General features: G+C 31.9%; 1 protein-coding gene across 1 annotated transcript; it reads left to right on the forward strand.

Annotated features, from left to right (window-relative positions):
* Positions 1–8,425: 8,425 nt before the first annotated feature.
* LOC145612117 (uncharacterized) lies at positions 8,426–10,722 on the forward strand. The gene is made up of 5 exons (XM_081667486.1): positions 8,426–8,717; positions 8,850–8,917; positions 9,046–9,163; positions 9,651–9,715; positions 10,028–10,722. Exons 1-5 carry the CDS (start codon positions 8,651–8,653, stop codon positions 10,235–10,237), a joined length of 528 nt encoding a protein of 175 aa, XP_081523612.1. The 5' UTR covers positions 8,426–8,650; the 3' UTR covers positions 10,238–10,722.
* Positions 10,723–12,515: the final 1,793 nt, after the last annotated feature.

Raw genomic sequence — 12,515 nt, forward strand, 5'->3', positions numbered from 1 at the left:
AATATAGTAACCCCTATATTAGCTGGCCACACGGTGTGGCCAGCCACATATAAGAGTTTGTGCATTAGTTTTTATTTTTATTTTTTTGAAAACATAATTAGTAAGTACTCTGTAATCCGTAATTCGTAATAACTTTGTAAATTGTAACCAACCAAAAATTGATATTTTCACAATATAATTCATTTCTTTTAAATTACATCTGAAATTTTGAAGTGATTGACTGAGATGTAGTGAGATGGTTTGCTATTGAGTTTGGAGACACGCTTGGAAATGAACGTAGGAATTACGGATCAATGGGTCAGACATCCCATCAGTTGGGCCAAGCCCACTCTTTATCATATCACAATATCTTTGTAGCCAAAAAAAATATGGCATTCTACCAAACCAAAACCAAAATAACATTTTTTGAAGATGGGCTGTAATAATACCATTCACTTGATCCTCACATTCCTATAGTAGAGTTGGACATGAGTTAGGTTGGCACGAGGGTCTCTTTAATCTTAAACAATTACAAAGTACATAAGATTGACTTAATTCGACAATATCTCGTTGTAAGCCTAGAGCTAGAGCGACAATATCTCGGTGCGACATTGAGGAGCCGTCGTACATGAAATCATATTAGAAATTTGGCAAGATTTCTACAAAAACATGATGGGCATGTCCGCTCTTTTAAAACAATCAACAAAATATTTGAACATCATTAAGGTTGTTTGCTACTGCAGCATAATACATGGGTTAAACGATGCATGCATAATTTGCGTTTATGATAGATTGGCACAAACTAACACAAGGCATATGGGCCGGGTCCTAATTCATGCCCAAGTTTACTCTATAAACAATTAGGCCTTAGTCACTCACCAATCACCCACCCATGTGACCATGTTTTTCTTTCTCTTTATTTTTTTTAAGGGGGCTATAAGAAGTACCGATAAAAAAATAAGGGTCGTTTGGTTCGCGCAGGGTAATCGGAATGAAATGAACAAAGGGAAAGAATCGAAATGGAATGAAAATCCCCCAATTTTGGGGTGTTGTTTGTTTTGAATAACAAAGGAAACGCAACAACCAGTCCAACCACCACACTTGCTTCACTTCCCACAATTTCTAGACACTCCACCACTTGCCGCACCTCCTCCACCACTCGCCGAACACCGCCGCCCTTCCCTCGACCCTAGCCGCTAGGGTTTCGAGGGTGTAAGGAGGGCTGACCGGCGGTTTTACGGGGATAAGGAGTTGATTTTAGTATTTTACGGGGGTTGTGGGATGTTTTTGCTGGGGAGGGGAGGGCGGCGAGGGTCAGGGGAAGGCCGGTGGTGGTCTAGTATGAAGGTGGGCTGGTTTCCGGTGGTGTTGGTAGGTAGGAAGGTGGTGATGTGGTGGCGAGAAGGTGGCTAGGGAATGGGAATACAAATACCTATGGGGGTGCGTGGGGAATGAACTTAGAGGGATTTGGGGGAATGAAGAGGGTAAAGAGAATGGTAAAAATGGTCTAACAAACAACATAACCCCAACCAAACGGCCCCAAAAAGAGCTCAGGGATTGCATCGTGATTTTATTTTTTTTTATTTATTTATTTATTTATTTATTTTTTTGTGTAGAGATTGCATCATGATTTGATAAAACAAAACACAAATCACTTTCTATCCATAGGCGGTCAAGCCAAATAATATATACTCATACTCCGCATTTTTGTTGGAACAAAATTTTAAGCTATTTCCTTTTTTTTTTTTTGGTGTAGAGCTATTTACTTGAATTACCTTACTTGTCTTTAATTATTTATACAAGAATAAGAATAAACATTAATTTTTTCTTCAAAAAAAAAAAGAATAAACATTAATTTTATTATAATTACGAATCACATGTATATCCTGGATATTATTAGTATGAAGATTTAGTTAATGATGATGGTTATGCCGTAAATTAGCCATAAAGTCTACCGCATGGTTAGCTGATTAATAAGTTTAAGCATTGATAGGAATCTCAATGTCTATAACTAAATATCATGATCCATGATTGTATTGTCGATGTTACCATTGCAATGCTTTTGTTGAACTTGTAGGGCATACTTCATCGAGGGTCTTAATCTTCCTTTCCAAAACTAGTTGAAGGTCGGGTTATTTGATTTTCCAACAATCAACATCAATAATTGTTAGGCTAATAGGTAGGTTATCCTTAAGGATTGATTTGACTTATGTTTCTCGATCTATATACTCCATTCATTTTTTTTTTTTTTTCATGCTTACATATTGACTATAGGCTTTGGGTCTTTATTATTGCATGCTAAGTTTCTTGGTTTCTTCTTCACTATTTTTGGCTGATCACATGATCACATCAAATATTAACATTATATAGGTTAGTCTTTTTTTTTTTTTTTTTTTTTTTTTTTTGTGGTAATATGAGAAGCAAGTGTTGTACTATGCATACATTGTAATCTGTCATTTTATCAATTATTTAAAATAAAGTACATAATAATTAAAATAATAATGGTTCTTGCAAGAGAAGATATCCATGCGTAAGACATTTGCAAGCATGACATTACATAGAAATGTATTTACAAAAATTTGTAAAATTAAGAGCCAATGTAATTAAAAAGTAATTAAAAAGCTCTTGCGTTTATGGCCGAACATGAATAGGAGTCCGTGTTCTACTCACCTTATTTTTGCTAAAATGAAACTATTTTACTGAACTGAAATTATTTTACATAACATTAATAATTTTTACAGAACGGGAAACAATTTTATTAAACTTAAATTAATTCTACTAAATTGAAATTAAATTTACTAAATTGAAATTTAATTTTCTGAATTGAAGTCAATTTACTCAATAAAACTTATTTTGACTAATACATTCTCTATTATATTTGTTCTTTTAAATTGAATTTTACTAACTAAAATTAGTTATATCAAATAATTTTTTCTTAAGGTGAAGAGAACAAGGTTTAATTTGATGAACAATTGTTATAGAAAAGCTAGTGTTGAGAAAAATAGAAAATAAGTAGTACATTACTACCTTGTCCCTATATACACGTGTTGCGTGCATTAAATTTCAAAAATCCACTACTTCACTTGATCATCAGTAGAGCAATAAGCCCTAATTTTATACTCAACAACATAATAAATCTTAATATGTCAAGCTAGCTAATCAAATATATAATATTTTACAATTTTAGTGTGAGCCAAATTTATATATTTTTAAATCAAGAAAGTTAACATGTGCTTTTTATACGGCTAGCCAAACCATATGGACGCTTGTAAAAAATTGAGTCACACAGGTGAAGTACATGAAGTAACCCCCATGATCTGACACTAACAAAGTAGCCTCAATTATATTGAAAAAGTAACCCCTTATTATAATTATTGAATGACCCTTATATCTCTAACACAGTAATCCCTAATAAAACACTAACAGAGTAACCCTTATAGCACTAACAATATAATGTCGACTTTGCCTTAAGACATGATAATTAAGGATGAATTAGATATATGGTTCCAGGCACTAATTATGACTCCCAAGGCCCTTTGGGAACCCATGGTAGTACTTGGATGCGTAATCTCGTTGGGTGAAAAAAAACATAAGCAAAAAATGAAGGCTATAATACACGAAATCAGAGCAATTTAGGAGGTGTCAGGACCTAACTAGTGTCAGAAATTCACGGAACACTACGAAATGTATCCCGGGGTCATATAATATTCTTTCGACCCATATATGATTGACCATTATTCATCTTCGTAAAGGCTTCGTGAAAGCTTATAACCTATATATATACAAGAGACATGTATGTATGAAAATAGGTAAATTGATTGTTTAAAGGCAAATTGGATGGTTCCACCCACCCAATCGGACTCCTGGAGCATATTAAGGACCATGGTAAACATCTCAGCAATTTTTATTTTCAAGCCAAAAAAAGTCAAAAATTTCCAAACTTAAAGGCTAGTATCCACGTTTTTTGAGCAATTTTGGAGGTTTTGGGACTCGGTGTCGAAAAGTTTTGAGATACTAGGGGATACATCCCGGAGTCATATAATATCGTTTGGAACCATATATGATCATTATATATTCTCATAAATGTCCGTAATAGACTTGAGTTTATGAAATCGATGCAAGTTGTAAACGGGTAAATTGACCGTTTAAAGGCAAATTAGATGGTTCCACCCACCCAATTGGACTGCCGGAGGGTATTAAGGTCCATGGGAAACATCTCGACAATTTTTATTTTTGGGGTAAAAAAAGTCAAAATTTTCCAAAATTGAAGGCTATTATCCACGTTTTTTGAGCAATTTTGGAAGTTTTGGGACCCAGTGTCGAAAAGTCTTGAGTACTAGAGGATACATCACAAGGTCATATAATGCCTTTTAGAACCGTATATGATCATTATATGTTGTCATAAATATCCGTGGTAGGCTTGAGTTTATGAAATCGGTGCAAGTTGTAAACGGGTAAATTGACCGTTTCAAGGCAAATTGGATGGTTCCACCCATTCAATTGGACGATCGGAGGATACTAGGGTCAATGGTAAATCTCTCAACAATTTTTATTTCTGGGCAAAAAAAAAAGTCAAAATTTTCTAAAATTAAAAGCTATTATCTACGCTTTTTGAGTAATTTTGAAGGTTTCGAAATCCGGTGTCAAAAAGTCTTGAGATACTAAGTTAAAGGAAACATCTCCGATGTGGGCGTGTGGCCAACCACATATAAAAGTTATTAGTGAAAAGTTAAAACATATTGAAGACAATGATCTTGTGGGGGAAGCCAAAGATTTGCCAGAAACTAATGTGTGAATATAATTCATGCAATTTATTGTAAGTCATATACTAGTAATATATACAATATATATATTTAGTACGACCTTAGCTTCTAGCAACAAGGATTATGTGGATTATGGAGTTTTCCTATTTGGTTGGGAACTGTTGGGACACAATAAACTCCTCTGTTTACACAAAGCCATGATCATATCTTACAATTTGTGACACAAGGGACCTCTTTGTGCTGGACATACATATTATTATTATTATTACTAACCCACCCGCCTATTGGCTAGCTAATTAGCCCTTCTCGACCATCTTACAATGTCCAATACATGTTATAATATGCCTGTCTATACCAATTGTGCAAGTGGGAGGTGTTACAAGCAGATCGATGGAGTACGATATGCTATACAAGGCAATTGGCATATATATCATCTACGGAGTACATATATGTACCTTATATTCTGCTATCTCTTATCTGAATCATGTGTCTAACCATACACAATTGACAATTACCATTAACACATTAAATAATTAAGTAGGGATATTTATGGAACGACGAAGGGATAGAGGCCGGAAGTAAACAATGCTCCTATGTTTAATACAAACACTTTAATAAACTCCCCCACCACTCGTGTACAAATCATTGAAATGCCTAAACTTTTTACTTCAGCCTTCAAGTACAAAGGTGTGGTAGTAAATATTTTAATTATTTAATTTATTCCACAATTTTCATTTAAAGAGCTTCATATATAGTAGTAGTAAATTATTAGTAATTGGGATTTGAGAAATCTGGACATCTTTTGCTTAGCTTAGGCAAAATATAGTGGGTCCATTTTTTTATTAAAAATATGTAAAATGATATACTTATTTTCCACTTTAACTAGAGAACAAGACAACCCTAATAATTTGTTTGTCATGGGAATTAAGTAACAAGCGAAAGTGGAAGATAATGTGGAATCCTCTTTCATTAAGAGTTTAAACTTGATCGTAGGAACACACACCCTTTTCTTCAAGTGCCAATGTTTTGTCACTACTAGACACACTCACATAAATTCATACAGTATATATTTGCCCTTGTATTAATCCCGATGTGTGGGCTTAGCTTGCTCTTTCGATGGATTATACGACGTAATATATATTTTGCAATTTTATACGCATAGATTTTTTAACCTAAAAACATACAAAACATTATGATAAAGTTACACCGCATGCATATGTTATATATACAAACAGAATATTAATTTGTAATGAAATCAACAACAAAAAATTAGATATTTTCTATTTGTATCATTAATAAGGAAAATGAGGCAATCTTAGTTTTTAGGCATGATAAACATAATCTTCAACCTTTACCGATGAATTCATTTGATTAAATATTGAAATGAAAAAGGAGGGTAGAAACGATGACGGGTATTGTCTAATCAATTTACTCAATTGATGACAAATATTCGGTAGGGTTGGATATTAATTGTCAACATGTATAGTTTAAATAGCCATATGTATGATATTTTGAAGATTGATGATATATAGTTGGAATAGGTAAGGTGGTTGTTGATTGTCCCGGAAAGATGTACATTATATTAAACAGTACATGTCAATCAAACAATCACAGATTACTACTTGGCATATATAGAGTACATAAATTTTTACCCACAAAAATTTGATAGGGTGATATTGCTGATATAACGGTTCTATGGTGGGGGGCATCAACCCAATTGATTAGACTTTCAACTGATGACTTTAAATTATGATTTATAAGTTAATTACAGAAGAGACAAAACATACTTACAAATTTAATTTGTGATGTGTGTCACACAATATAAATATACGTACGTACGGTATAAATGGAGTATTATCACTTGGGATTTTTCGGCGTATCATATAAATTTTAAGCTCAATATATGCAACACTTGCATTAATATGTGTTCACACTTAAAAATTAAAAGGGAGCATCGTATATTTGAATATTAAAGCCAAAATATAGTCATCTGAAAGACTAGTCATATGGTTTGCAATTTGCATGTAGCAAAGTTGATGAAGGGATAAAGGAAACGTGGAAGCTAAGCATGAAAGAACATAGTTTGCCCCATCCTTTAGTCTATATTCTAACATCCCACCCCATGCATGTTACCTAACTAGCTGTGGACCTTCTCATTAATAGATCGCCTGAGTCCCTTTTTTTTTTTGTTTTTTTTTTTTTTTGGGCACCATTTAACCCAAAAAGGGAGTTAATAGTTAAAAAAATAAAAGAGGACAGAGAGAGTACTGCACAACACTTAACTTTGCATAGTCCTATCGCATGCTACAGGTTATTCACTTTGGTCTTTTTGATTATTCGACAAGATATTCGATCAATAAAGTTGGCTCATCTTTGATTTATCTCATTTCCAATCTTGATTTAGTTAAATCATGTTTAAAATTGAAATCAAATCTTAGTTTATCATATTGAGACAAAATCAAAATATTATGTTATATCTTGAATTCAAAATATCATGCATGAGATCCCATATGATTTTATACCATGACAATTACAAGTTAAAGGTGACTTTTAAAAACATTATATCAATAAGAATACAAGTTTTTAAGTTAAACAAACTAATATATAAAGAATGACATGCTTGTCTTATACTCTTATACCATAACACCATCTATCCATCGTCAATCCGGCCTCATGGTTTTATTACTAATAGGGACTGATGCAAATTGGTCTTTTTGAAAAAGAAAAGTTAGACCACAACTTGGTTTATTCATTAGACAATTTGTTTCGTGCCCACAAAATAGGTAACTAGGTCACTTCAAGTGTCCCCCATAAACCCTTCTCTCTTTTTCCCTGGCTACTTCATTTTTTCAATAAATAAAATGGAATACACAAGTTATTATAAAGAACATGAAAGATGATTATTAGATGCATACAATAATTAAAGATGTTACATTATAATATTATAAAATTTACTTATATATGTTTTTCCTTCATATGTATATCAATGCTTAGCTTAGATAGATATCAGATTTATTGAATTTTGCCTTTAGCTTGCCTTTAATTATCAATTTCTAATAGCTTATACACCCTCATTCTATATTTTGATCATAGTACGTGGACGATAATAATTGTGCCCGGCCTTGATGTATAAGTGTCACACACTGAAAGCAACCTGTATTTATGAGTATCGATAATGTTTTATTATTATAGTGTGAAGGTAGGGCAATGTATAAGAAGTTTAAAAAAAAAAAAACAACGATATATAAACACACCTTTCACTCAACAAGCAGTGGTTTTTCCGTTAAGTGAACAAGGGTGATTGCCTGACCTACATACTTAGATAAAGGACTAAGATAGATATGTTTATCACATGATAGTAGTTTGAACTTTGAACTAGATTAATTATCATGCCGGTAAGACATCCCGTACAATAATGTCTAAAAGTGGTGGTGTGAGCAGATTGGCAGATAACAAGAAATAAGAGAGCTAGCTTAGCAACCCTTAATTAATACAAGGGAAAAACACATAACAAAAGAAAACAAAAAAAGAAAATAAAAGGAAAGATGAAAAGGAAGGGGAAGTGAACAAAAAAACAGCCCCATTTGCCATGTCTATGTTGACAATACAAAGGTGGACCCTCCGATCTCTTATTTAAGTAATTAGGCTTTTCTCTTATTAGTATTTTATTAAGTTATAAGCCACTCTTATCAAAGTCTTGTTTACTCAACAACTAACCTTCATATCCCCATTTCTCTCAAACCATATATAGAGTTATATATATAAAGAGAGATCAAGAGTTACTTATAAGTTTTCTTCTTGTTTGTTTATACACAAAGCTATACTAACAATATATACACTCTCAAATTATCCCATACATAACATACTATCTAGATTCTAGCTATACTACCTCCTTAATAGTTGAAAACATGAGGCCTACTTTATTATTGTTGGTATTTCTAGTTGCCTTGCATCTTCTACTATGTGGAGCTTATGGTACGTATACTCTACGATATGATTTCGAGCTATATTATCATTATTGTTTATTCCGTGTTTTTTTTTTTTTTTTTTTGTTACAAAAATTTCATGAGTAGTGATTCTGAGTATAATTGTTGTAATTTTCTATAGGTGCTCGCCTTGGTAAATTTGCCATGAAATCGGAAACTTCTCAACCTACCAACTTGGTACTTGTCCATGTATGTATTTTTTGATCCATCTTGTATTATTTAGAATTTCTATATTACCATGAACCTTAATTATTTTATCTTCAAACTTCTTTTATATGATTAGTATCTAAACATACAGTACATCTACTTTTTTGCAGGAGAATGAACATATTGTGAAGAGATTAGATGATAATCAGAATAACATTATTGTTGATAAAAGGGAGATATCAACCGAAGTCAAATGTAAAGATGACGAAGATCATTGTTCATCAAAAGGTACTTTGAAGAGAAGAGTCATCAAGGAGTCTAATGAATATCACCATCATCATCATCATCATAATCATCATCCTCATCATAATAATCGTCACTGGTTTCCATGGATCCACGAAGATTACCGTGGACCTTACAGACATCGCCCTAGGCACCATTAGATTATATAGTTATATTAGCTATACCTCATATATCATCGTCTCTTTTATTTTTGCCAAAAAAAAAAGAAGCTTATTATGTTCATCTTAGGTCATTATATTAATTTTATTTAGGCAAATTCTTGATTAAGATCAGATTTTTTTTTTTTTTTTTTTTTTTTAAGAGGTAGCTAGCTAGCCCATGACATTACATGTAACTCCTACTTGATCTTCAAGGAAGTCTTGAAGTAGTAGTAGCATTTTTTTTTTAAACATTGATTAAGCTTAAGTTTTAATTGTTACTTAATTACTTCTCTACATATGTTTATATAGGTTTGTTTTATCTATTTTTGCAGGAAAGTATAGAAAATTAATTACCTCAACCACCATCCCAACTTCCTCTGCTAAACCCATCCAAGAGGTTGGTACTAAATCTTAACACATCAAGTTCATTTATGCACCCTACTATAAGGTTAACCATTTAAAAATAAAAAATTAAAAAAAATAAATAAATCCTCCTTTATTTAATTTTGTTGCACCATTGACATGGTACAAACATATATTGCATGCACTATTGCACTAAATTTTGATATGACATATGATGATATAATTATTTTACTTTTAAAATTTAAGAATAATATTAAAAACAAGAATAATAAATCAAAGGCTGATTAGAGTGTTATTTAATTTAAAATGATAAGATTTTAATCACATTCCATTAATTAATCTACAGAATTTGGACAACGAAGGAAAAAGGATGAGCACCAAAAGGGATGAGAAAGCCCAAACATTATCATCATCCTCGAATCATCATAATTATCCATCATCGGCGTATGCTCTTGATAAGCACCACGAGATTGCTCCTCCGGAATATGAGAATGCAATGGACATGACTGTAATGGATTACTCCCCAGCAAAGAAAAAACCTCCAATTCACAATTAAAGAAAAATATAATCCATGTTCTAATATCAAATCAAAGGCATTTATATTAATTATTGTCTCCAATTTTCATGGAGAAATACAAGGAATATGCATGGGAGAAAGGAGAGTTTAGAGCTGGTGGCAAGCTAAGCTAGCAATAGCATATAGTGGATAGAGCACAAAAGGAACATCATTACAGAAATGCTGCAATCTTTTAGGGTTTTAGCTTAATTAGGAATATAGATATTGTATATAATTAGCTTAGTAATAGCTGATGATATACACTAATACACTATAGTATCATTATTTCAATTCATGCATAAAATAGGGTTTTTTTTTTAACCTTTTCTTGGAGGGAGAGATCATATGATTGAGTCATAATTAGTATTCCCGGATCTTGCTTAATTAGGCTTTTCACAACCTATATTATATACTTGTAATAATTGTATGATGTAAAAAGTTTATGGAAAAGTATCCATAATAAAAGATGCTTATATTTTAATGTTGATGAATATGTATGTTGTTCTTTTGCTTTATAGAAATATTCGAACTAAAAGCTTGATTAACTACTGTCTTTTCAAAGAATTAACTATGGTCCTTTTAGCCACATGTAAAACCTTGATATATAAAAGTGTTACAAGTGTTATTTGGCCTTTTAGCCTGAAAAGTTTCACACTTTGCTTTAACTATTTATATGTTTGTCGGCGGTCCATGTAAAATTTTAATTAATCGTTATTATCTCTAATTATGTATTTAACTTTGAATAGATTTATCTCACTACTATGTTTCAATCAAGTCAAGTAGTCAACCATTTGATTATCTTGTTTGTGATGAGTCATGAGATTGAAAAGTCATCAAGAGAAGGAATTTATACATACTATGTCTTTGTTTTATGCATGTAGACATGTAGTAGTAATAGAGTACATGTTGAGATGATGAAAAAAAATCCTTTGTGAATAATATAATATAATAAATCATTGAGACTGTTAGTTGAGTCATAATGATGGATCGGACGTTTGAAAACGTATAACACATATATGTGTCTCGAATATTCTTAATTATCTCAATTCTCCCTATACTCGAGCTACAAGAATATGTCGATTATATTCAAGTGGAAGGAATATATATAATTTGTCACAAATTTGTGGCATGCACGCACACTGATATATCATGGGTCTAAATTATTTATATTCCTCCTCTTTGTATTGTATGGACGGAGTGAGAAGTTGCTAAGTGTGTGAATGTGTAAGTAGTTTTAATCTCTTTAAAATCAAGCACGCTACCCTAAGACCACATATATGCATCATACTCGTCCATCCAATCTTGGGAAATTGCTCGAAATTAGAGGAGAAACTTAAAAGCATATCTAGCTCTTCATATACTTTTAAACTAAAGAAGTGACGATACTTTCAAACTCTAATGCATAATACACACCTTACGTACATATTGTTTCGCTATTGCTTTTTTTTTTTCTTGGAATTATGAAAATTGTATCCTGTTTAAACATAACTTAATTTTTTAACAGACGTATATCTTATGTGAATATAAGCAAAAAGATTAGAGGAAAATAAGACAACAAAATTAAAACCCAACTCGTTAGACACATGGGATATGATATGATCAAGTATGGGACTAATTGATTTGAAAGGCTAGAATCATCATTCAAGTTGATTATGATACATGAAAAGTATGAATACGATATGTTTGTGCTTTAATAGACATGTTGGGTATGTGAAAAATGAAAGGTGGGGCCAAAATTCAAGAATACTACCATCATTATTTATTATTTAGAATAAGTCTTGTATACAAGTATACAACGGGTGTACATTAATTTTATTGTAAAACGGTCAGTTTGAGCGTAATTTTAACTATTTTTTATGGTAACTTTAACAACTTAAATGGGAACTTTTAATTTATCGTTGGTTTGAATTTTATTTTAAAATGTAATCTCCTATAGATACGTGATTACATAGTATTAAAAACTTTAAAAAAAAATAAAAAAATAAAAAAAAAAGACACTATTAAAACTAATATGATTAATCTAATATATTATAACATAATTTCAACCCGTTTGACAATAAATTAACGTACACCCGCCTTTTTGGAAAATTTATATATTATCATTATCATTTTTTTTTTTTAAATGATTGATATTTTCGTATTTTTTTGAGTTTGGAATTAGGAAGAAATTCAAGGGAGGTGAGGGGGGCCGTAGTTGAAGTTTACATGGAAGGAGGTGAGAAGGGAACAATTGGGCCTTAGAAGTAGGACCCACCATGTTTCGATGATTAATTGCAAT

The sequence above is a fragment of the Chenopodium album genome, chromosome 24 (assembly GCF_948465745.1).
Source record: "Chenopodium album chromosome 24, dcCheAlbu1.1, whole genome shotgun sequence".
NCBI classification, from domain to species: domain Eukaryota; kingdom Viridiplantae; phylum Streptophyta; class Magnoliopsida; order Caryophyllales; family Amaranthaceae; genus Chenopodium; species Chenopodium album.